Consider the following 26,416-nt stretch of genomic DNA (forward strand, 5'->3'; position numbering starts at 1 on the left):
CCAAAAGGCCGATGGTGACTCCCAAATTATTTTCAAAACCATCTATTCACATCAATTTCCCCGCCAAATTTAAATATATTCGTGCCCGGACGAAAACCGGTTACGACAATACCATGTGAGAATGCTGCCATGGAGGAGATGACAGAATGAAGCTTTTATTAATAGTCATGAAATACTCTGCATTACATCAACTTATATAATAGATGTGCCTTCAAGTTTACTCTACCTCTATAACAGATTCAAAACAGACTCCAACATTCATAACAAACTTTAACAGCTCACTCACACACACAATGCTCATATTAGGAGCATATGCACACATTGCATATTCTAGAATACAATCGTGTATTCTAAATACTTTAATAAGATGAAATCAAAATCTATTGATTTCGTCAAATATCATCCCTTATCAAATCTCTAATGACTATAGAACATCGAATGACCTCAAATAATAAAATGTATAGACTAAAGTTCAGGTTTTATAGGGACCAAAATCATAACTTGATCCGAGATCAAGAGATAATAAAATAACTATACCACCCAATCAATGAACTCAACTCCACAAGCGGAAAACGAAAGAAGAAAAAGGTCGACATCCAGCTGGAAATCTGACGCACCAGATGACGTAAAAAACAAAAAAATCCAAAATCATAGACAACTGGTAAAATATAAATCAAACTAATTAAATTAAAAAAATGGTGTACGTTCCAATTTACAAACCCTTTTATAGGCGACCCCATTGCACCATGTCAAAACTTCACAGATTTCACACAAGTTCTTCGTCTTCCTCCAGACACTCTCTCGTGTTTTCTCTTAGCTCTTTTTTCGTAAAGAATTTTAATTTATGGACAAAGGATGGGGACTTACCCTTGAATCCGATACTGCTACTAGTAATTTTTTCTCCAGCAAAACTAGTTCTACAAAGGGTAGTTTCCTTAGGTTGAACCAGCAAAGAGACATGTTTCAGTTTCCGATCAGCCTTGCCGGCTCTAGAGACGACAGCCAGCGAACCTCCGGTTCTTCCTCCTCACCGTCCGATGATACACGGATTCCCGTCGACGAGGTTGACTTTTTCTCTGATAAGAAATCGAGGACCTTTGATGATGACCGTGTTAAGAAGGAACACGGCGAACCAGCTCGTGCCTCCGATTTGGATGTAAATGTAAGTTGGATTTTATCTGTGATTCAGTCCACAGAATTATCGTTAATTTTTACTTTTATGTAGTAATTAATTATGATTTTTTTCTTCTAATTTCAGACTGGGTTGCTTCTTCTGACAGGCAGAAGTGATCAATCAACTGTTGATGATGGTGTCTCATCGGATATGGAAGATAGGCGAGCCAAGGATGAAGTAAGAGGAAAATACTATTAAATTTCAAAATTCCAAAAGAGTATAGGGACTAATATTCTTTTTCTGAATCCTTGTTTCCTTGGTTTTCAGCTGGCGCAGTTACAAGTGGAGTTGAAACGCATGAATGCTGAAAATCAAAAGCTTAAAGACATGCTTAGCTATGTCGGCAACAATTACACTGCTCTCCAGATGCACCTTGTGACCTTAATGCAGCAGCAACAAAACCGAGAAACCGAAACCATCCAAGAACAACATCAGGTAATTGATTAAAATTAGAGTCGAAACGAATCAAACCGATAACGAGTTTACTGAATATGTTTGTTTTCTGGATTTTCAGATTCAAGAAGTGAAATCCGAAGAGAAGAAACACGGTGAAGAGGTAATGCCTTTCAAAATATTAGATCCAGGCCCCTCCGGTGGAGCAGAAGCAGCCGAGATGCTGTCCATCCATTCATCGTCGGAAGAAAGAACTCGTTCAGGGACACCTCAAAACAACGTGGAAAAAAGAATCGGTAGAGAAAGCCCTGAATCCGAAAGCTGGGGACCTAATAGCAAAGTCCCAAAGCTGACTTCTGGGAAACCGATTGATCAATCCGTCGAGGCCACCATGAGGAAAGCTCGTGTCTCGGTTCGAGCTCGATCGCAAGCTCCCATGGTATGTATTATAGCCTGCTTTAATCACTTCTTTAACTGTGAAATTGTCAGATTGTTGTGAAGCTGATTGATTGTTAAATCGATGCATGCACAGATAACTGATGGATGCCAATGGAGAAAATATGGACAAAAGATGGCTAAAGGAAACCCATGTCCTCGAGCTTATTACCGATGCACCATGGCTGCTGGTTGTCCCGTCCGGAAACAAGTATGTTGCAATCTTATTGTTGTTCTTTTTAGGGGTTAATTCAAGAAAACATCCTCAAATGAAAGCTCGGATGCTAAATTGATCATCCTAACTTCAAAACATTCTAATTAAATCCTGAAAGTATTATTATTGTATCGGTCTAAGCATTAATATTAGTTCAAGTTTGATATGAAACATATTTAAAACACATTATTAGTGAAAGAACAAAAGGAGGGTTGGAAGAACTGCTAATTTTTTTGTCTAATGATAATTTAAATCATTATAAGTTTAAATTAGACAAATTAGGCTTTATCCCTCAAGAGTTTAAGTACTTAATAAGACCTTGTATTTCTCAAGTATATTAATTTAGTTTATCTCAGTATTCGAGTATGACTCCATCTATCTGTATAATTAAATTATTATAACTAACAACCAGTTGGTCTAGTGGGATGAGGTACTAGATCCCTTAAGCAAGGTTAGAGGTTCAAATCTTGGCGTTTAAGAATGAAGCAAACTGGGATGGGAGCCATCGCCTATTAGTCGGTCAATAGATCGGATACCAGTGATTAATTTAAAAAAAAGAATTATTTATAAACCATTGTACATTTATTATACGTATAACTTAGATTTGATCGATTAAAAGATTCTGCTTTAGGTCATATTTGAGCTAACATTTTAATTTTGAAAATAATGTCAAGACTATGAAAATACATTATTAACACTTTGAAGACTGAATTAGAACGATTTAAAGGTTAAGAACTAATTTAGAATTTAGGCCATAGTTTGAGGATATCTGGTTATATTATCCTTTTTCCTTAATATTTATTTCGATCTTATCAAGATTTCAAAGCATGAAGCTAACTTATTTTTTATGGTTGATCACAGGTTCAACGCTGCGCGGATGATAGAACAATCTTGATAACAACATACGAGGGCAACCACAACCACCCACTGCCTGCGCCCGCGATGGCAATGGCATCAACAACGGCAGCAGCAGCCAGCATGTTGCTTTCAGGGTCAATGCCAAGTGCAGATGGTATCATGAACCAAAACTTGCTTGCAAGGGCAATCCTTCCATGCTCCTCAAGCATGGCGACCATATCGGCCTCGGCGCCATTCCCCACCGTGACATTGGACCTAACACACTCACCGAACCCTCTACAATTCCGAAGCCCACCACCGCCACCGCTGCAGCCGCAGCAATTCCAAGTCCCTTTCTACTCCCAACCCCAAAACTTGCCTCAAATTTTTGGTCAGCCATTGTACAACCAGTCAAAAATCTCAGGCTTGCAGCTGTCACATGTCCCACATCCACAATTTCAGCAGCCTCAACAACCTTCGTTGGCGGACACGGTTACCGCCGCCATCACGAACGATCCCGGCTTCACCGCAGCCCTCGCGGCAGCCATCAAATCCATCATCGGCGGCAGTCATCCAAATAGTAGCAGCAACACCTCCAACAACAACACATCAAGCAACACGAAATAACTAAGATCTTAGAACACGCACACGCACACACACAGCATCATCCTCTCCTATCATTGTCCCGTTTTAATGATTCAGTTCAGATTTTCGAGTAAATACACCCAAAAAAGAACATCATCTCCTTTCCCATGAGGATATCTTATCTACTTCTTTCTATTTTTAAGGATCGATTGCACTATTAGTCCCTAAACTTCAAAGCTTTCATCTGACGTGTTTAAAAACAACAAAACAAAACAAAGGAGTAATCTTGAAGAGATGAGTCAAGAAAATACGGCTACTGTACTTGGACACGTAACTTGTTCGTATACTAAGAAAACAGTAGACTTTGTTTAGTAGGAGTCTTCAAGGAAACTACGTGTGCATTGAATATAACGAAAAGAAACATTGACGGAAAGGGATTAAAATTTTTGTTTGGATCAGATTTGATTCAATGAAGAAGATGACGATAACTTGTTGGGTTTTAGTTTCGTGGAATTTGTGGGTGTGCTGCAATTATTCTAATCGACAACTCAGATACGTACGATTGTTTTGACTTTCCGTGCATCCACTTGATCCACATCTTCATGCTAATTAAAACATCCAATTTCGTCTGAATATTTTTGGTCAAATTTGTGTTTTAGTCCCTTTTAAGTTTTTATGTTAAAATTTATAAATTTTTTTGGCAAAGGTTAAAATTTATACTTTGATTTATCCTACTGTATAATCCTTTTACTTTTGCAATATCAGAAGTCTAATATTGTTAACTGATCCGATTAAAATGGACCTTTTAAAACTAAAATATTAGATATATAAAGTTCACTAATATTTCAAAATTTATTATAACTATAAGAAAACGTTAAATAGTGGTAAACAATAACTTCATGTAATAAAGTGAAATACAAAGTAAGCTATTCTCTAAATAATGTGGGTCTTAGACTTGAAAATTCTTGGGTCAAACATCCTAAATACACATATATATACAAAAAAAATTTAAAAAAATTTGGAGGCCCTTACAAAAATTAGGCCATGTGCAGTTGGACAGCCCGCACAGGCCCAAAACCGGCCCTGTAAAAATCATATCAATATTTTATCTAAAATGTTTGATATTATTAACTATTTGGATTACATAACGACTATAAAATAGAATGACCAAATTATGTCAAATAAAAGTACATAAATCAAATATCAATTTTAAGTATAATATATAGGGACCAAGATCATAATTTGATCGATACTTGGAGCAGTGGTGGGACTTCTCTACCTGAAACTTTGTTGGTCGCACCGTACATCATAATCTTTCTTACGCTATCTTATCACGCTCCCACGTGCTTACATGTGACCCCACCCATATCCATTTTAATGCTTAATTTCTTTCTTCTTTTCATTATTTTATATACAAAGTAACGGATTTAGAGATTTTGTTTAGGTATTAGAGATTTTGTTTAGGTAGGCTTACGAGCATTAATGCTATAAAATTTTTATATGATTAAATGTAAATAAAATTTTAAAATATATATAATTAATAAAATAAACAATTAATTAAAGAAAACTTTAATCTTGTTCACTCTAAACTGCGAGTAAATTTACATATATATTATAAAGGAACATGGAGCCTGCAAACTTACCAAGGACAACTAGGTGGAAGGCCCTGCCAGAGGGGTGGACTAAGGTAAATATCAATTGGATAAGGGATGAACGTGATGGATATGCGTCATGAGGGGGAGTCATTAGGAATAGTAATGGTGAATGGATGATCGGCTTCGCCAAAGCTATCGGAATTTGTTCAGTGGTGCAAGCAGAATTTTGGGGGGACATTTGAAGGTTTGTTGTATACATGGAAAATAGGGGCAAGAACGGTTGTTTTCGAGACAACAACGTTGAGGTTTTTCGGATGTTAACAAGGATTTCCCTAGGGGTGACATTGCCTTCTATTATGCAACATATACGATAATTGATGGAGAGGATTTGTTCAGTTTCTTTTTCACATGTTCGAAGGGGAGGAAATAAACTAGCCGATAGCATGACAAAAATGGTTCAAAAAGATGACTTTGTTAGACGAAAATGGTGGACACCTCCATATGCGATTCTACAGATCCTATGCGAGGATGTAGTAGACATTAGTAGTAAGTTATATCATGCTAGTTTTAGCCTTTTGTTCAACCAAAAAAAAAGAATATTTGTTTCTATATAAATAATTTTAACTTTCTAGTTAAATTTATTTGTTTGTTATATGTTTTATTTTTTCAAATATTAATTAAAAATGCGTAGAAGTTAATTAAAATATTTGTGAATATAATAAATTCGAGATAAGATCCAATTACAAAATGTAAAATTAAAATATTTTTATACTAATTTAGGATCGTTGCATCAATGAAAATAGACAATTGAATTAACAATAAGAAATTATAAGATATTCACTAATAAAATAATGAGATAATCTTAACTATTTATTTTTACTAATCCAACGATTTTAAATTAGAGTAAAACTATTTTTTTACATTGTGTAAGTGACTCTTAATTCTAAAAACTTTACTACTAATATAGTAAATAACCATTAATTATCATTTATAATTATAATTTGAAATAATATATATTAAAAGTCATTTAAATGTGATCAAATAATCTCTTGATTTTTGAAATTTTGAAATTATAGAATAATCATTAAAGTTTTTAAATAATTATTAAATTAATTTATAATTTAATGATTAAAACAATTATTTAAATATAATTAAATGATCATTTGTATACTTTTGTCTTGATAATTTATGTTTCATATATGAACCATGAAAAAACAATGAATTGGATCTCAATCCATCACACTATAAGATTAAAGGGTAAATTATACAAATAGTCCCCAAAATTTTAGGACACTTACATTTTGATCACCCAACTTTTGAAACTTACAATATAATCAACTTTTAATTCGTTTTCAGTTAGGTTGCTGACATTACTTCCCATTAGTTTTTTGTTGACATGACATCTAACCCCTGTCAATCCCCGATCAACCCCTTCTTCTTCTTCTTCGCTCACTTGTTTCTCCATCTCTCATTCCATTAACTCCTTCACCATCTTCATTTCTTATTCTTCTTATTCTTCTTCCATTAAAGCAACTTCTTCCACTCTTTTGCTCACTTATTTCTCCATCTCTCATTCCATTAAATCCTTCACAATCTTCATCAACATTTCCCATTTCACGAACCCTAGATTCATCCCATTTCTTTCCGATTCAACTCGTAACCCTACCTTGATTTCCTCCACCACCATTCTCCCATTCAATGGTTGCTCAGCTTGCATCGGCCATGCAAAGACTGGTACCCGTAGCATATGCTTTCCAAGGCTGAATTCCACCCACAGTGACTTAAAAACCCTTCGACACTTTGGTTATAAGTTTAAATGAAACTTTGGCATCTAGCATTTATGACCATGTTTGTTAAACTCTAGTATATATATTATTGTCTTCTTTTAAAGATCCATTTGCTAATAATTTGGTTTTTGATAGATGGATAATCCTGGAATAGAAACTGGCAGAAGTTGACTTCTCTAAGGAAGATCAAAATAACTTACTAAAGTACTTGGAGAAAAAAGAAACTGGATACATGCAGCATCAAAGGCATAAGATGGGAGTTGATGACTTTGAATTACTAACTAAGATGGGTGTTTCTCCATCTCTCCTTCATTAACTCATTCACCATCTTCATTTCTTCTTCTTCTTCTCCTCTCACACCCTCTTTAACCCCACTTTTTCCTTTGTGAGTTTCTTTCTTTCTCTCTTATGAATTCAAATATATTTTTCCTTTGTGTTTCGGTTCTCTTCGATTTTGAGGTCAATTAATCAATCAGAGTACTGTGATTCTATCAGCTTTGTTGCTTCCAATGGAAAAGCTAAAAGGCCTCAAGTCTGACTTTGCTTCTTTTTTTGAGATCATGTTTCTTTTCTTATCTTTTCTTTTCTTTCGGTTTCGACTCAAGTATTTTGTCGTACTGAATTGATTTCTAAAGTAACAAAAATTAATACCAAACAAATCTACAGTTTCTGATTTGTGTCTTCAGTGAAAATGAGAAGAACAGATTCATCAACTTCGTCTCCTGCTATCTTAGGTACTAATATTCAAATGAATTATTTTTTATTTGTTTTTGTTTTTTTTTCTGTGAGTTTCAGATCCTTATATTTGAAGATGAATGTCATTTGATTAAAGTGGAGACGATTTTATTGGAATGGAACCAATGAGTTTGAAAACAAGTTGACTGGAGGTGTGAGAAGAAGAAGAAAGAGGGCTAATGGGGTTAACAGGTTAGGTTTCACGTTAGCAAAAACTAATGGGAGGTAACGGCAGTAACTTACTAAAAAAAGAACTAAAAGTTCGATGATTGTATTGCAAGTTTTAAAAATTAGGTGAAGAAAATAAAGCGTCCTAAAAGTTCGGAAACTATTTATATACTTTACCCTAAGATTAATTCAAAGAAATCTATTATTGAGATTCTTAAAGAAAGGGTAATTCTGTCATTTCAATAAAACACCTTAAAACCCTAAAAATTCTCAACATATATATTTTATATATAGGGACTATTCCTCCAAGTGAATTCCCTTTGATCCCATTTTTGGGGGAAAGATGTTACATCTCTCATGGAAGAAGATGAAGAGCGTTCTAGATGGTGTATTCTTTTCTTGGGATTATGTAAGGTAAGTTATTCTATTAAACTCATTCCTTTTTCTTTTGTTTTAGATCATTAATGTTCAGCCCAATTTGAATTTTTGATAAATTTTCATTTCTTCCCCCCCCCCCCCACTCTTTTGAATTAGAAAAAGAGCAATAGATCTCTTGACCTTCGTGATGAACATTTCATTTGAATGCTAAAGAAGAAGTGTTTTGAATTTTTAGATTTTAGATTTTAGATTTAAATCTAATTAGGTGTTTATTTGTTTATTTATTTATTTATTGTAGCATTGTTTTTTATTTGTTTATTGCTAATTTCTTTTTAGACTTAACAATGAACTTATTCATTTTCATGTAGTTGTATTGTGTTTTTGATGGAGTTTTTTTTTTTGAAATGATTATGATGGAGTTAAGGTGATAGGTTAGGGGTAAATATAAATAGTAATAAAACAGGAGTTAATTAAGCCTAAAAAGTTGGCGTGCAAAGCTTAATTTGTATAGTTTCAAAATTTTTAGGGGTTTAAAATGTAGTTGAATCCATAAATTTGAGGTATGACACCTCGCGTAGTAAACATGGCTCCATCAATGGTTGTGTGTATTTTTCTAATTGAATTGAGCGAAGCAAATTTGATTTGATCGAAATCAAATTAACGTTTGATTTGAGTTGACTCAACTCAGATCTTAAGCGAGTTGAGCAATGTCTAACTCAACTCGATAAGTTAATTTTTATTAATGTTTTTTTAGGATGTTGATTTCCTTATTTCTAGGATTGATCATGTATTGTTAATTTTTTCACGAATGATTATAATATGTTAGTTTGATGTTTTTTTGTGGATTGTTGCTTTGATTGTAATATGTTACTTTGATGTATTTGTGGATTGTTGCTTTGATTGTAATATGTTGGTTTGGTGTATTTGTGGATTGTTGCTTTGGTTGGAATATATTAGTTTGATTTATTTGTGGATTGTTACTCTAATGTTTAGACTTTGAAATTATTTTATACTCAATTTTAATCATTTTTTGTTAAATTTATGAATTTATGTTTATATTAAGTTTTATATAATATTATTAGATTTTACTAGGTAAAACTTTTGGCGAGCTTAGCAAGCAATGAGTTTTTTTTAATGAGCACGAATCAAGTAAAATTTTATCAAGTTTATCGAGTATTGAATCGAGTCAAACATGTGTCGAATAATTTTCAAGTCAAGTCGAGCAGTGCTTAACTCGTGATCGACTCACTCGATCAACACCTCTAATCTTGATCTATGTGTGTCTCATTTATTTATTAAGGGTAAACTATTAGTTTTATTTCGTTTTAGTACCTAAACTTTCATTTATTTCAAAATCATAACTAACCTTTTGTTTCGTCTTGGTACATCACCGTTAAAATTTTCACATTTTACTTTTTTATGGGTAAATTACATCATTCATCACTCAACTATCTTCTCACTCATATTTTGGTCATTGAAGTTTGATTTTTTTAATTTAATTACTTTAACTTTCAAATTACTCCTAATTTAATTATATATTAATAAAATAATAATAAAAAATTGCATGTCACAAAAATTATTAATAAAATAAATTAGAGTGATTAAAACATGAGCAATTTAAAAGTTGAGTAGTTAAATTGAAAATTTTTAAATTTTAGTTATCAAAATAGGAGTGAGAAGATAGTTAACTGACGAATGATGTAATTTCCCCTAAAAAAAATGCCATGGGTAACACTTCCATTAAATTTTTAACGACGAGGTGCAAAAATGAACTGAAAGTAAACATTAGTTATGATTTTGAAACAAATAAAAAGTTTAGGTATTAAAATGAAATAAAACTGATAGTTTAGATATTAAACGTGTAGTTTTTCCTTTTTAAATATTACTAAAGACCACATGATGAAACGACTTCACCATCAATATATCAAATGATAATTTTTTTCATTCTTCTAAAAATTTAGCTCATGAAGTTTTGTTTAGGAAACTAAATCTTTTGCTTGTGCTCATTTCTTCCATTTGGTAATTCATGAATTCGTGATACACTTTGCGGTTGGGATAGTGGGCATCTGCCCCTTAAAAATATAGAAGTTAAATAAATGAGGCACTTCGTTTTCTCAACATTACTTGTGGTATTTTTTTCCTTCCACCTCTAAATAATCATTATCATGTTTAATGTTATCAGGTCAGGACAAAGATGATATAAGATATGTACTGCAAAAATGATTGGCATATATGGTAAATATCCCAAATGAAGGAAAAGGCCGGTGCCATGGTTGAAATTGCAGAAGCCTGCCTTCAATGGGGAATCAGTTCGGAGTCGATATCAGTGCAGACAATTCATTAACAGCTCGTTCTACTCCATAAATTATCATCTTCTTGATCTGTTTCAATGAAATTGAAAACAGTACAAGGTTTAGTAGGAGACCTATAAAAGTTCAAAACATCGATGAAAGGATGCACCTACCTCGAGTTTGTCTTCTCTGGCTCTATGGTTCTTCGGTAGCTGTCGGAACTCTTCCGTCAAACGAAGGCATTCCTTGATATTCTCCGGAGACACAAAGTCTACAGCCACTTTGGTGCATGACTGGAGAAAAATACGACAGCAAACATATGTCAAACATCAACAACATATGACACGGATAGATGTATTAAGTAAATACCTTAAGATTTCTAACTTGGTGTGGACATCCAGCAGGAATAAAAACAGCCTCTCCTAGCTTTTGCTCGAACGTCCACGGTTCGACTCCTAACATCATGCAAACACAGGTGAGGAACACAGTATTTACGAAGCTTTTATAGTAAATACTGAGATGCATTCCTCCTAACCGAATTCCTCCTTCAATTTCCTTTTGTGCTCCGCAGTTAGGTAAAATGACTGGTCATGAATCGGATGGACAACCTGATCATGAACGCAAAGCCATCAGGAACATCAGATGGGTGTAGTTGAAAAGGAAAAGTGCCTTCTAAAAGTGTTTTGAACGCAAAAGCTCGATTAGTATTTGCTTTTATTGGACAGCCACAAGCAAAGGTTTACCTTTTCAACTGGTGAGCAATAAGTATGCCTGAATTCTTTGGAGTGCTTCCTAAGATAATCTTCCAGTTTAGGGACATCCTCTCTCCTAAAAATGTCCCACAGGGCACCACCGGTCTCCTTTCCGCTGGTGGAGGGTTCAGGAATCAAAGCATTACATTCATTACCAACCAAGTTGTGATATTTCTGATCTGCAATTTTGGTCTCTCTCACCAAACGCTCCTTTGCATCCTGTTCTTTATGTTTCATTTTCAGCTTTGCCATCGCTGCTTTCTGCGCGTCGGTCATGGCTACCTCAGCTGTATGTGTCAAAATGTTTACCGCGTCTGAGAGATCACAGTGAAGCTTGGTGACAGAGTCCCCTCTTCCAAGCTCCTCAGCAATCCCATAAGCAATATATGTTTTTGGCCCCAAGTCTGGTTTGATAACATCCGGTGGCAACTTCACAGCAAGGTTAAGTATGCCAGACCTCGGATCAGTGTATTCTTGAAATGGCAACATGCTTATAAATTCGTCACAATGCCGAGGCAAGAGATCGTCAAACTTATCCGATGGTGGCCAGTCCTTCAACTTTAGCATCTCAGGCCATAAGTTTCCATATGTTCTCCCTTCTGTATAGCCTTTGAAAAATTGTCGAGCATTAATCTCAACCTGCATACCTTGCCAGAGTTAGACTTAAAAAACAACAATTAATGAAGAATGATTGGGAAATAAATGAAAACCTAACCTCACAGCCGGCTAGACAATCAATAGCCTTAACTTCGGACATTTGCGAATTCCCATTTTCGCACAGAGCACGCCACATTACCATTGGTTCCCAGCTTAAACCAGATGAATCCGCAAGAGTATTCGGAACTCTAACTGGTTCACCTTTAGCCCAGCGCATTTGAAAGTGACAAAGGCCTTCCTCATGATCTTTACTTGAAGTTGAAGAATATAAGTCATCGTCAATAGAAGCATCCCTATGTAATGTATCTTGAAACCATTGTCTCATTCTGCAGTTGCTCAAAGTTTGCCATGCCTTTTCTTCCAAATTCGAAATCCACCCCGCTGGAAGGATACGTTTAAGCTCCAATCTGCAATCGCCGCAACCACCAATTTCCTTTGGAGGACAAGTAATACTTCCATCATTGTTAGCTTTCCACAGAATTGATGGTTCAGCTTGTTCATTTGCATTTTCTTGAAGATAAGATTCCGGCAAAGGGTCTCCACCGTGTACATAATCCGAACCTCTGTACATGTATTGGTAAGGAACATCATCACGGCTAGAAAATTTTCCTTCCCGAAGTTCCTTGCAACAACTAAGACAGAGTTCATATGAACATTTTGGGCAGCTACGATGAAGGTCAAATATTGAAGTTGCACAATGGTCACTGTTCCAAGGAGAGTAAAAAATCAGGGCCAGGGACAGGGAGATGGTTAACTAAGACAGAGGAATTGCTTACCAATAGATACGCTCGTCGGTATAAGAAAGAGTCTCTGATATTTCAACTTTAGAAGGCAGTAACCCTATATAGAAAACTTTTTGTCAGGAACTATACAGAAAGCTTGCGGCCAAAGCTTTAAAGAATGAAAATCATACCTTGAATGTGAGCCTCAACTTCTGTCTCCTGCTTTTGCATCTTGCAAATCTGTGTCATGAAGGGACGCAGTGACTTAATCAAGTATTGCAAATGCTTAATCCTTTCCTCATCTGTGATGTCTCTCTTTGACGTCTGCCGATTAAGCAGAAAGAGAGTTACTATGTGAAAGTTCCATTGACCTTGTAATACCCTAATTTTGTCCTAAAAAAAATAGGGAACAAAACCTTAATTAACAACAGTTTGAGTGATTAACAACAGACCTTAATTAATCCACTTGAGTGCAAACAGATGCTGCAGTTACAATTCCTGCTACAAAATGGGCACTGCTTTGCAATTTCTTCTTCGGGTATATTGGGGTAACTATACACATCACAGGAGAAAAAGTGAGAAACAATACAAGATTATTAATAATAAAAGATTGGGGCCTTTTTTATGTTGAAGATGTTACCATTGTTTGATGCAACGAGTGCAGTACACTTTGTCTTTACATTTCAAGCACGGAACGATGATTATTCTTTCTTTCATGCACTGATGACACTTGAATTTTTTTCTCTTGGCCTGATAGATGCAGGATTTCTCAATTGTCAGTGAAGACATATACATGAAAAAAGAAGGCATATCAGTTGCAAAACCAGAACTAAATTCGATACCTCAACGTTCTTCTTTGTGGATCTATCACAGCTGCTGCTATCATCGCATTTCAAATGTGAACCTGATGAGACTGATGAAGATGATGCCGATGAAAAAGAACGCCGTGAAGCATCCGTAGGGTCATAGTTTTTTTCCATAACCCCTAGAGGGCTTCTTTCAGTACTCACACTGCCCGACTTCCTACACTTTTTCTGCAGTTTAATGTTCATAATAGCAATATCCTCCTTATCACTGTCCGACTTTCTGCGTTTGTTCCGCAGTTTAATGTTCATGATAGCAAAAGCCTCCTCATCCCATTCATCTATTACATCTTCCTCAACAGAAGTGCTTCTCTTGTCTATTCCGTTCCGGCGCCTCCTGGGAAATTCCTCATCCTCCGAGTAATCGATGTGATTTTTCGCTCTTGTGGTCAAAAACAGGCCACCATTTCCCTTCCTTTTATTTTCTTTGGGAATTATAATGGGATTACTTTTCTTTGTCGCCCGCCTATTTAAGGATATCTGCTTACGACAACCGGTAGAACAGCTGAAGCGATCTCGCTTAGCAATCATGGCTGCCAGTCTCACTGCAAAGATTAAACCAACATACATACTTCATAACAACTAATGCTAATCAAAATTCAAAGAAATTAGCATTCTTAATGTTCTTTTATACAGAAAACATCTAATTCTTTTAAAATATCGAACAAAAGCAAGCAACGCAGTTAACAACAAACTTTAGTCATGTATTCAGTGTGATTATCAATCCAAAAAGCTCATAAATTATTTCTCTGTAAATTATCTGGAAAATTGAACGTAATTCAATCTTATGATCATTCGAAACAAAAGAAAAAAAAACTGCTACTGAAACCACCTGCATTTACTCAGATTAACACAAATTAATTATCCACGAAACACCCAAGATTTCATTCAAAAGGAACATTAAATTGAGTGAAGATTTTCATCTAAATACAGACAAATAATGTGGATCCGTGACCATCAAGAAATTCATCCACCGCCGAATCTCATTGCGGCGGCAAAGCAATGCAAAAAACAAAAAGAAACACAAAGCCATCTCATAAAAAGATTAACATCGATATAAAGCATAATGGAGAAATCATAAACGCAAAAGAAGAAGAAGAGAAGAGTCTGAGACCGACCTGATTGCTTGAATGAAAAGATTATAGGGCGAAGAATTAATTGTGTTTTTTTATTGATTTAGAATCTTTATATGGCTAATGAATTATTTGAAGAAAAGGAAGGAAATAGAATTAGAAATCGGGAAAGACTGCAGTTAGGAGAGGATGAGTACTATTCCATCGGTGCTTCGAAGTAGGTTTATATAGTGTGACAGGATGGTCGTTTTCAATGGGCCAGGCTCTGGGACCAGACCAGACACAGAGGCAGTGTCCCGTATATGCGGACCTCTCGTTTGTGTTGATTTATATGTATTTCCTTTAATATAACCACCTTATTTAGTAAAATATTTAATTTTATATTAATTAAATAAATTAAAATTTATCGAAAGAGATTTAACATATTTATGGTCTGATATACGGGTTTATATTTGGTATTGGTTTTTTTAATATGGTGTCTACATTTTTTATTTACAATGATATTTGATTTGTATCATTTTTCTCCTAACATGATATATGTGATAACGTGGAATCTTAACCATTAATGAGATTCTAAAACACGTTGAAAATGTTACGTAATCACATGTTAGGTTTGTCAAATTCAGATATAATATTATAGAAAATACTAAACTTCAGTATCACATTTGATATAAAAATATATACGACGCATTAATTAACGAATTCAAGTATGAAATTAAATTAAGAAAATAGGTATCAATTGATAAGATAAGGCATTAAGTCTTTGTAGCATTCGATCTAAATTAATCAATCGACAAGTTAAATTCTAATAATCATATCTAGACATGGACACGAACGAGTCGGGTCAAGTTAGGGCTTTACCTATCCAAACCTAACTCGAATTTAATACTTTCTATATGTTACCCAATCCGACCTAGGTTTAAACATACTTCACGTGACTAGAAACTCAACTCTATCTTTAGGATAAAAATCTCACGCCTACACCTAATTTGACTTGATACAATATATATATATATATATATATGGAGTGGTCAAGAGACGAGATTTAGCACGATTCAACATTATCTATCTCCACAGACAAGAAAAATCAATAATTTACTGTAAGTGTAGAGATTACAAATAGTACAAAATACATTATATATCATGTATCTCAAAATTCGATATAAATATCCAAACTCGATGAATCTAAAAAAAACTCTTCCAACATCCCTAAAAAATTATGCAATGTAAACCCCCAAAAGTTACAGAGACTACAAAAGAATTATATCTTTCTAAAAATAATTCTCTCATAATTCTAAAAGGTAAAACCTATTCTATATTTATAGAAGGAACAAACTTGATCACCAAGAAGTTTTATTACATAAGAATTCTTAATTAAATAAATTTAATCACAGAGTAATATTCAACTAATAAATTATAATAAAATCCAACTTAATTTTGAATTAAAATTTAAGTCAATATCTAACATAAAATTCTATTGTTTATTTAGTAAAATATGAAATAATTAAAAAATATATAGAGGGGTAAATTTATTACAATTATCTCTAAATATATAAAGGATAATTATGTTATTATAACAAATCAAGCATGAGTAGAAGATTTCACTCTAAGCTCAAATCATAATCAAGCTTATCCTCAAAAAATAAATGATCTTATAAAATCAAATTGGATCGAAATCTATCGAATCCAACTCTTGCACACGTTCCTAACTACAAAAATAAATAAAATAAAAACAAAAACACATACATTACATTACATTAAGAAAATAACAAATTAAAGTATCAAATAATATATTAAGTCTTATTAAATAATTAACTTTTATATTGTTATTGGTTTTTGTATTTATAGACAAATTGATTGTATCTAATAGTAATTAATATATAAGAAAATGAAGAAAAAGAAATAATAATATAATTTGTGGCTAAGCTATCTTGCTGACACGAGGCTGCAACTAGAGCTTTGTGTTCATACAAGGAACCAACATCCCAGTCCTCGGTGGAAGACCAGTGTCATAAGTGCAACGACGATAGACCTCATGCTCGGCCGCAGCTGAGGATTTTCCTGCGTGCAAGCTTGGGCGAGACGCGCCATCTCCTACCGATGACAGCTTGTTAGAACCGAGATTGATGAGAGCGTATAAGTATATACTAACATTTTGTTTACGGACCGGGACTCGAATTCACCTTGCAGATTGCATCGAAGGAGTAGCCTTCGCCTAGCCTGGGGTCAACAAGTTTCTGCAGATCTTCTCTTGGATTGGGCTGATTAAGAACATCATCGAACTGCGAATATCGAACCGAATTCATTCAAACACGATTATACGAGTAGTGTGACTAATGTAGTGCAAGACAAAGGTGGTAACGGATTAATACCAGCGCAATGTGTCCCGTCGATTCGATTACTTCTTCGTTCGTCTTGACGAAAGCTTCCCTGGCAGATATGTTCATAAAGAACAACTACGAAAGCGTATACATCGACCTTGGGGGAAACATCACCGTATTGAGGATACCTTTAGACAATGCCACATTGAGGCAAATTAGTTACTTGTTCAACGAGTTTGCAACGAATTGTTTCCGAATTCAGTGAGTTTTGTCAACCCGAAATCAGCCACCTATTCACCAATACATACACCAATCAGGTAGACCAAATTCGTCTGAATCTTATATTAGTTTTCGACATGTTATACAGAAATGTTTGATCACCTTTGCTCGAGAGTTCTTATCTATTAATATATTTGCTGATTAGATATCGCGATGAATGTAGACAGGGACTGTATGCTCGTGGCTGTATTCGAGCCCTCTGGTCGAGTTCAAAGCGATTTGCACCCTCGCGGACCATGGCAACGGATATCTATCTGCAAAACAGAAAACATAATATATCCAGATATGAAAAGATGCTAATTGTGCATAGATCACTCATAGAAGTACTTGTTTCTCACCTTGCCGGCGCAAATGCTGACTTAAATTACCATTCTCGATGAACTCGTAGACTAAGAACAACGAACCTTCGACACAATATCCCATTAAGCGCACCTGAAATGAAATTTTAAGATACGGTCACGTCTACATTCGTGATCATATGATTTACGAATGCTTGAAATCACCATATGAGGAGAAGCAAAGAAGGGAATACCAAGTTCAAGTGATGAACTTGTTAAAACCTTCAATTCGGTGAGAAATTCCTTGGACGCTTACATATCCATTTTCCTGATTGCAGTTTTCTGCAATCATTAGCAGGTCTAAACATGATTTGGTACCCTGCAATAATCCTCATCTATATTAACATTGAGCGAGATGTTAGGAGAAGGTACCTCGCCTCGTAATTCTTCGAGGTAAACGGATCCAAACCCTCCTTGTCCGATCTTATTAGCAATGCTGAAGTCATTTGTCGCCTTGGCGAGCTCTTCGTATGAGAACTCCACAGATTTATCCACCGTGATACCGGTGAGTCCCGGAGAAGAAAACAGAGCTGTTGTCTCCAAAATTTCCTTCGGGGTACCTACATACACAATACCAAATGATACAGAGGAGATTAATCCAAGCTCGAACCTAGGTGTCCGAGTTATGTGTCGAATGCCATATAAAGGCCGTAAAATTTCACCACGTCCGTGTTGATTGTAGTGGTACGGTGATGCTTGTAGGAGTAACGATGTTTCGGCGACCTTCTTCCTTCTATAAAGGCCAGCATATATAACAAGTCCCAACAACAAAGCCCCTGCAACTCCGGCAATCGATATGCCGGCAATAACTCGACTCGAGATTCCTGGTTCAAATGCCACAAGTAAAGCTCAAGACAACATCTAGACATTGAGGATTGAAAGCTGTGACTATGTGTAGAGCATGATTGATCCTTACCAGTTGTGCTGCAATAAAAGAACAAAGAACAACAGATACAATTCATTAGCTAAACTGGACAAAGTTGTCATTAAAAATTCAGTTTAAGGATGTAAGAAAGATGGTATATCCATTACCTGGTCTTTAATGGTGGAAAATTTCCAGTTTAGTCTGCATAGGAAGGAAGAAGAAAAGGCCATAATTTAGATTAATCCTTACAGTTATTCTGTCATGATCCACCACTAAATACACCACGTTGATGTATGATTTTATGTAAGGAAGAACAAATTTAAAAAAATAAAAATCTAAAGTATAATTTTTTAAAAATATATATATAGAAGCGACCAGCCCTATCCGCTCTGGGTCCATCCGTGGTCACGGGTGAAACATTTTTGGCAGCTTTGAATTCAACACTGATTCTTTGTTTTTGGTCTTTACATGTTTTGGAAGAAATAATAATAAAAATATATTAAACAGTTGTTAATGATATCAATATCTAATAATAATAGAGTGATTTTCAGAAGTAATAGTCTAACTACAGTTTTACTCCTTATGATATGCTAAAAATTGAGATTTAATTCCCTACTTTAATTTGACATAATTTAGTGTCTTTACTTTTTAATGTTTATACTGTTTTTGGTAGACTAAATTGATAAGTTAATTTTTTATTCAAAAAAGAAGACAATCTTTTTAATTATCATTTAATCACTTGATTTAAAATGTATTTAATCCTTCTGCTATGTAGAAATTTAGGTCAACATCTAATAACACAAGTTATAAAAACAATCAGTCTAATTATGGATTTAATCCTTCTGCTATGTAGAAATTTAGGTTTTAAAACCTCACCTTTAATTTCAAATAATTTTTATCTCTTACTTTTATAGTATTATTAATATATTTAAATTGATAACAATGTTGGTCTAGTTATAGTAATGATGTGAGTTTTCTTTTATTAGTACTCTATCACTTAAACTAAGTGAAAATTCAATCAATAATAAATTTATATATTGATTGAATAATTTTGATAAAATCCACCTCATCACTTTAATAACTTCAACTAATAGTGTTTTCATTTTGAACTTACTAATAATATTAATAAAAATAGAGGAGTTTAATATCAAATTTTAGAATAGTAAATGGACTAAAACCAAATTAGGACAAATATGATGTAACCACTGACCCTTTGCCGGCACAAACACGAGTCCACTCCCAGCAGTGAAATCAACCCCCGGGTTAAACCTTCGTATCAGCTCCGCCGATACGTTTGCCTATGCCGCAATGACCGATAAATCCTCACCTGGCCTTATCGGGTGCGTCGAGAACAACCCGTAATCTCTCGAAACACGCCGATCACCACACGAACAATTCACGGTAGCATTGATGGTCACATGATCAGCTATCTTCGTGTCATCATAAACGTTCACCCTTCGCACACAATCCTCCGTCGTTAAGTTAGCATAAGCGTTGCTAGCGATCTTGTCCTACGTATCACCGAACTGCGTGAAGTAACCGAAAGTGTGGCCCAAAAAATCACCGTTCAAGCAGTCGCAAGAAAAGGGTACGTCGATTCGGGTTCCGGAATCAATTTCGTCAAGATTCGAGACATGCGGATTGTAAAGAAGGATTTCAGGGATTCGCTCGTTGAACATGGTGCTGATGTAGGTGAGGTTCGAGCCTTGCCATATGTAATACGAAGCGAAGGCGAGGCTGCAACCGGTTTTGCAGCTCGCTTCAACTTGGACGAACAAACAATGGACGAGAACAAGAAAAAGGAGTAAGATGATCATTTTTGTGATCGAAGTTTGAAATTTCAGTCTTGAAAACTCGAAGTCGAATTATATTACCCTTGCCATGGTCGTATCAGTTTGGGGTTTGGGAGATGATTGAAGATGATGGGGGCAAAATGACAAGAGAGGGTAATGCAATTTGGTGGTATTGTTGTTTCACCCATGATTCTCTTCTTACACTAAAACAAAGTATACATAGACCCGGTCAAAGAAGCAGCCTCCATGTTTCCATTCGTTTAAACATGCATGCATGTATGTATGCAGGGTTTGGAGAGGTATCAGCCGAGGCTAAGATAGTGCACAGCTTCAGGTTATCTTATTTAATTTTACCCCAAGTGCTTGTACTCTTCAAGCTTTTGAAATTTAGTCCCTCTGCCTTTAATTCTATTTTACCCCAAGTCTAATTGATTTCACTTTTAATATAATGGAACTAATTAAATTTGAAAGGTCGGGAGACTACAGGGACTGAGGATGTAATTAGACCAACTCAAAATCATGCATATTTCATCTGGTAACCCGTGAATTTCCTGGAGGAGAGCTACAACCCGAAGCTTACAAGGACTTGAGCTTGATGAAGGAATCCCCAGGGCAAAGTGTTATAGGTATGCAGATTCATCAATGTTCAATCTCTTTTCGCTTCCTATACTTGTCACCCAATCTGACCCGATACGCATTTGGTATCTATCACGTATAAATACATCTGAGAATAAAAATCTCAAGGGATTTGTGTGAATCCAAGGAAGATAATTCCGGTATGCGATTTCACAACATAGCTCAAAGGAACCCAGACAAATAACTAAAAAAGAAACCAGCATGTGACCAGACTTCCTGACTTGAGCTCGCCGATGCCTCTTTGGGCAGATATCATATCCGAGGAAGAAATGTAGTGGTTCACCACTGGTGCATCCTACCTCGTTGTACCAATATATATATATATATATATAAATGAAGAAACACATAGAAGCACTATTGAAAGTTAAGAACAATTTCTTGGATGTGTGGTTTCTTTGATCAATCACTTCCTGGAAAACATTTACAGCCGGTGGCGTTTTTCATGGAAGCGGAAACTGCATTATTAAGGCAAATACACAGGCAGCAATATCAAGTACCTTTCTTTGAATCTAGAGAAATCAGAAGTGCATAAACAAGTTTGTAAGCCGTAAAACATACTCAAATCGGCTCCTCTCGGTCATCCTTAGCTGTTCTTGCATTCATTTTCCGTTAGTGGCTGAAACCATAGCAATAGCAAAATCAAGCAAGGCAAAGCGCACACATATAAGATTATCGATGTATAGCAAAAAGTCCTATTCTTGAATGCACAAATTAAATACCTGAGTGTACCGTTTCACGTCATCGGAAGAGTGGATATGTCCTTTAATGAAATACGACTGAGCATATTCATTGATATTCTCTGGCCTGCAGTGAGTCATCGTTTAATGTAAGTATGCTGCCAAAGAGAAATTCTAATAAAGCTAGACCTTTTGTTATGAGGCTGGAAATCCATTTTAGGTTCAAATTAGACATAATTACACGAATAGAACAAGGTTTTTGAAAAGGTTTAAATGGTAATTACACCTTATTTTACTTCTCCAGACATCTAAGCAGGAAGCAAGCACATCGAGGCTAATTAACTTCGAAGTTTCTTTACTGAGTATAAAATTCTCATATTAAATAAACTATAAAAGTCGGTTTTTAGTTGGGACAAAAAATTACCTGTAGACATAGTTCACCATGATACCTGCACTTTGGCTCAAGGCTTTTTCTGATCGGTCGGCCATCCAGTTTATTCTTTGAACCATCTGTTCCATATTTAAAGTAAATGAGTGTGGAAACCGGCAGTTAAACAATAGGAAGTGAATGTGCAAGCAAGAGAGAGAGAGAGAGGAGTGTGCATCTTCAAGAACATTTTCTCTCGGTCACCCTATTTTTGATGAATGGCTGGTTTAGACGTATAAAGGAAAATCTAAAAACTAATCAATATGTTTTGTCAATAGAACTTCATTGGTCTATGATTGCAATCACATTTCGTACCGCTCCATTCTGCAAATGGAAGTTTGCGACAGAATCTAGAGCTTTTCCTCTCTTTTTCTCTTGAAGAAGGTACCTACATTTGAAGAATCAGTATTAATTGATTTTACCCAAAGAAACACAAGCTCCGTATATCAGGTACACGACCAATTAATCTGACGCAAGAATAAAAGAAATTAAAGATAAAGCTACTTGGTCAAAAAACAGAAATTTCAAATGGAGTAACATACCTCGCACATAGTCGCATTAGAGGCGATTTTAATGCAGACAGCAATTTATCTGAGTTAATCCAATCATGAGTTGTCGGTGTTAGCACGTTCAACAGGATTTCCATGCCACTTTTCCCAGCAGTAAGATCCCTGCAACAGATAATGGCATTATGGCAATATGCAGACTCCCGTAAATCACATTTCAGGAGCACAATAAGGGTTGGAGAAAACAGAGTAACGATGACAGCTGTGACTTGTGAGCTAAGTCCCCCATAAATGTTTCCAAAAGTTGATCTTCCCCTCTACTTAAGTGTAGAGCTTGAACAAATAATCTAAGTGTTAAATTATTGCTATTTATTTGGAAAAACAATCAATCAATACCATTTTCATAACTCAATGTGCTTCATTGTCACTCCATTAAGCTTTAAGAATAACAATGCTCACAAAATGGGAAATCAATATGCATTGCAGGCCAATGTTCTAGAAACAATTCATCTTCTTAAAATCCAGAAGTCCCATTGACCACCCGCATGCACACAAAATGGAGCTTACCCCAATGAGTCTATTAGTGCTCTTTCTTCTTCTGGTTCAAGTATATTCTCATAAAATGGTAATCCAGATTTATCAGCTGATGAGCATGATATGTCCTCTGCTTCAGCAAGTCTTGATTGAGAAGCCAACTTGGATATAAGCCAAGGCATGAATCCTGGGATAGGGCTAAGCGTAGCAAACACCTTAAGTGGAAAAGAAGTGTCAGTAAGCATCATCCCAAGCAAAGCAAAACTTAAGCTGTGCAACCCAGGGCACAGATGTCAAGGAAATTTAAGAAAACCAGTCGAGGGAATGTCCTGTACAGTGCCAAGTATATTTTCGAAAATCTGTTGAAATATCTACTGGGCTGCAGGAGAAGTAACAAAGACTAAACACTGACTCAAAAACAGATTGCAGAGAGTGCAGCATAAACACATTTTCAGAAATTAAAATGATTAATGCTTGATATCATTAAAGGAGGAGAAACTACCATCAAGCATAAAATTATAACTGAACATGCAAATAATCTTGTAGCTAGTTTGATTAAGAAATCAGATCAGAGAAACGGAAGACTTACAGAAATATGTGGCATATCTCTTTTAACCAATGTAATAACACGTTTAATAAGAAACTTTCCTAGGTTGATTCCAGCCAAGCCAGGCTGGGAAAGTTGGAAAAAGGCGGTCAGGTTCAAGGAAACGGAATCAAGAGAATGTGAAAAGCCCATTAGCACAAGAAACTACACTATTTGCATATACAATGTAAACAGCTGCTACGATATCTTTCTTCATGCTATAGTTAATATTTTTACAAATAAGGGGCTGGGGAAGAACATTATACCTGAGTTGATGATATTGAGTAAAATAATGCGCATGCTGCCTCACTTTCAGCAATTGGAGGATTATCCCACAGAACTTCCTATCATTCACAGAAATATTACCAACAAGAAGATGATTGAAGGAGTATAGTACAATTAAAAGAAAGTTCACCTGTATTGTCTCTGCTATGTTCTTTAGAAGTGCAACTTCAATAAAAATAAGTGGTTCACCTGAAATACAGAATGCCTAGATAGGTAGAGAGAGACGGAGACAAACGAGAACAGGTAAAATTGCAGGCAATGCAGTACGTAACACCCTGAGCCCCCCCCCCCAGGCAGTGAAAGGAACTACTTACAAGGTATGGCTGAATGAAAATACGCAAAACAACGACGACCAACTCCTAGTCTTCTCTTAAGATCAATAAGATTACTGATCGGATGCACTGCCTGGACAAAATTTGATCACTAAACAAAACAATACAAAGCTGCAGAATACAAAATATAGAATACAAGCAAACAAGAGGGAGAATAGAAACAAACCTCATAAGCTACAATTTTCTCCAGCAAAGAAGCAGGATCAGCCCACGTGATCTGATGGAGCTCTAAAGCAGCAGGAGTAAGCCAAGTGCTAAGCTTGTCCTTCAGATTGGAATCCATTGCTCGCAGTGAGGCAATATTTCCTTCTCTGAATTTTTTAAAAAAATCAGTTACATTTGAACTAATCATATTTCAATTTTTTTTAAGAAATTAATGTATACAAGTTCTAGATCTGCAACAGGCCAGCAACAATACCAAAATTTTTTTTTTAGCAATTCAGCTCTTATACTCTTCCAGCATTTCAATGTAAAACCTTATAGCATCCCATAAGAACTGATACCTAAATTCTACTTTAAGAAAGAAAATACCAACGCCCAAAAGATTGATTATGATGCAAGATAATACACAAGTGAATTATAATCATGCACGATAATCCAAAGTCCTTAGGAAGTTCCTTACAACCGTAGCATGTGTGTTTTTATGACTTTGAATGATAAATCAGAAGTGAAAAACTCCATTTCTGACATTCTCTGACACACTTTTCAGTTAAATAAAACGAAAAGTACAATAACCTTACACGAGAATGGATAATATATCAGCCCGTAGGATGGTCAAAAACTTCAGCCCTTCAGAGTGCGTGTTAATTCTCTCGAATAGAGTTTCATACACTGGCTTAAGGGAATGTCTCAAATTTCTCTCTATGCGATAGAAAGTCGAAAGAGAGCATTCATCTTCAACTCCTCCTGATTGAACTTCATTCCCTGAAACAATTAACCTCCACCAATCAACCTCGCTAAACAGGAAAGCAATATTCCACAAAAAGGTTAAATAACAACAGTAAGCTCATCACCAGGTGATTTAAGTCCAAGATACTGTTTTATCAGCTCGCAAACTTGTGTCCTGTTGAGATCATACTCTTTGGAAAGTGTGATCAATAATTTCCGCCGGTTCTCGAAAGAAAGGCTGAAATAACCCTGCAGTATATCACAATTCACAGCATGATCAAGCACAACCTACACAACGACAACTCTAGATAGTTAGTAACTAAATTGACCATAACTTACCTCCGAAAAATCATTAAGGACAGAATCTAGAACTTCAGTTTTATGCATCAATATCACTGAGTGCATCGATTCTCGTACAGGCTCGAATGATCTAGTTTAACAACAACAACAAAAACAGTTTCCAGATTCAAAATCAAGAACGTACAAATGATCTATGTTGCTCGGACACTTCATTTTTCGTGAAGTACCCGTGTCCGATACAAGTGTGTGTCAGAACAAAAGAATATATGATACAACCTCCAAGAATCTTCCAATTACACACGCACACCCAAGTTCGAGTAACATAAATTGTATAACATGAATACTTTACAACAAATAACAGACCTTTGATTGTTGAGATTTCCATTTCCGTTTGAACCGGATCGGTTTCCTCGAGAATTCGGTAGCAGTTGATTCACCTCATTCTGGGATACAATTAATAATTCAAACTAATTAATAACAAAATCATTAAATCCGTGATTAGTCAAACAATCCGCTTAACAGAATAAGATGAATCAAACGTAATTTTGGACAAAATCCACGTTGTAATAAGTTTAAAAAAGAAAAAAACTTACAGAAATTGGAGGAAGGGCTAAATTAGTGTGGTGATTAGGTCTCATTCTGGCTCGCATCAAAATGGCCAATGCTTTCTTGTTCATTTTTCTATTATAAAGGCCCAATCATAAACGCTTTACTCTATGGTTTACTGTTCAAACATTGCTTTCCTCGAGCTGACACCGAGCGACGGGGTGAATTGTAAGGAAGCATACACGAATGCACAAAAACGGCAGCGTTGTGGAATCTTAAGGAGTGAACTACTAGTAACGAAACAAATTTGATCCACGAAAAGAGAAGAAAGAGGACGATAAGCAAATGGTCACAATATGTTTCAAGTCCTTTTACTCTTCATATATTTTTAATTTGGTCTCGCTACTTTTATTTTCATAATTTTATTTATTTATTTATGAATTT

At 35.4% G+C, this 26,416-nt stretch overlaps 3 protein-coding genes and 1 pseudogene across 3 annotated transcripts; 1 reads left to right on the forward strand and 3 right to left on the reverse strand.

Annotated features, from left to right (window-relative positions):
* The first annotated feature begins 818 nt into the window (after positions 1 to 818).
* LOC120206100 (WRKY transcription factor 6-like) lies at positions 819 to 3,802 on the forward strand. Its single transcript, XM_039205849.1, has 6 exons — positions 819 to 1,162; positions 1,259 to 1,351; positions 1,442 to 1,609; positions 1,689 to 2,006; positions 2,100 to 2,213; positions 3,078 to 3,802. The coding sequence occupies exons 1-6, from the start codon at positions 845 to 847 to the stop codon at positions 3,678 to 3,680; spliced, it is 1,614 nt and encodes a 537-aa protein (XP_039061780.1). The 5' UTR covers positions 819 to 844; the 3' UTR covers positions 3,681 to 3,802.
* A 6,891-nt stretch (positions 3,803 to 10,693) lies between these two features.
* LOC120206101 (lysine-specific demethylase JMJ25-like) lies at positions 10,694 to 13,982 on the reverse strand. The gene is made up of 10 exons (XM_039205850.1): positions 13,566 to 13,982; positions 13,364 to 13,473; positions 13,176 to 13,275; positions 12,915 to 13,047; positions 12,778 to 12,841; positions 12,060 to 12,705; positions 11,336 to 11,983; positions 11,128 to 11,200; positions 10,962 to 11,047; positions 10,694 to 10,885 (listed from the first exon to the last, which is right to left on the reverse strand). Exons 1-10 carry the CDS (start codon positions 13,836 to 13,838, stop codon positions 10,727 to 10,729), a joined length of 2,292 nt encoding a protein of 763 aa, XP_039061781.1. The 5' UTR covers positions 13,839 to 13,982; the 3' UTR covers positions 10,694 to 10,726.
* Positions 13,983 to 16,336: 2,354 nt separating this feature from the next.
* LOC120205902 lies at positions 16,337 to 20,372 on the reverse strand (annotated as a pseudogene).
* An 849-nt stretch (positions 20,373 to 21,221) lies between these two features.
* Positions 21,222 to 26,153, reverse strand: LOC120206102 (malonyl-CoA decarboxylase, mitochondrial-like). The gene is made up of 16 exons (XM_039205851.1): positions 26,020 to 26,153; positions 25,790 to 25,869; positions 25,466 to 25,556; positions 25,252 to 25,375; positions 24,979 to 25,162; positions 24,405 to 24,549; positions 24,221 to 24,311; positions 24,037 to 24,095; positions 23,888 to 23,965; positions 23,625 to 23,708; positions 23,069 to 23,250; positions 22,538 to 22,666; positions 22,311 to 22,383; positions 21,993 to 22,078; positions 21,611 to 21,695; positions 21,222 to 21,507 (listed from the first exon to the last, which is right to left on the reverse strand). Exons 1-16 carry the CDS (start codon positions 26,101 to 26,103, stop codon positions 21,475 to 21,477), a joined length of 1,608 nt encoding a protein of 535 aa, XP_039061782.1. The 5' UTR covers positions 26,104 to 26,153; the 3' UTR covers positions 21,222 to 21,474.
* Between the last annotated feature and the right edge of the window lie 263 nt (positions 26,154 to 26,416).

This window comes from Hibiscus syriacus, unplaced genomic scaffold (assembly GCF_006381635.1).
Source record: "Hibiscus syriacus cultivar Baekdansim isolate YM2019G1 unplaced genomic scaffold, ASM638163v2 tig00013285_pilon, whole genome shotgun sequence".
Lineage (NCBI taxonomy): Eukaryota > Viridiplantae > Streptophyta > Magnoliopsida > Malvales > Malvaceae > Hibiscus > Hibiscus syriacus.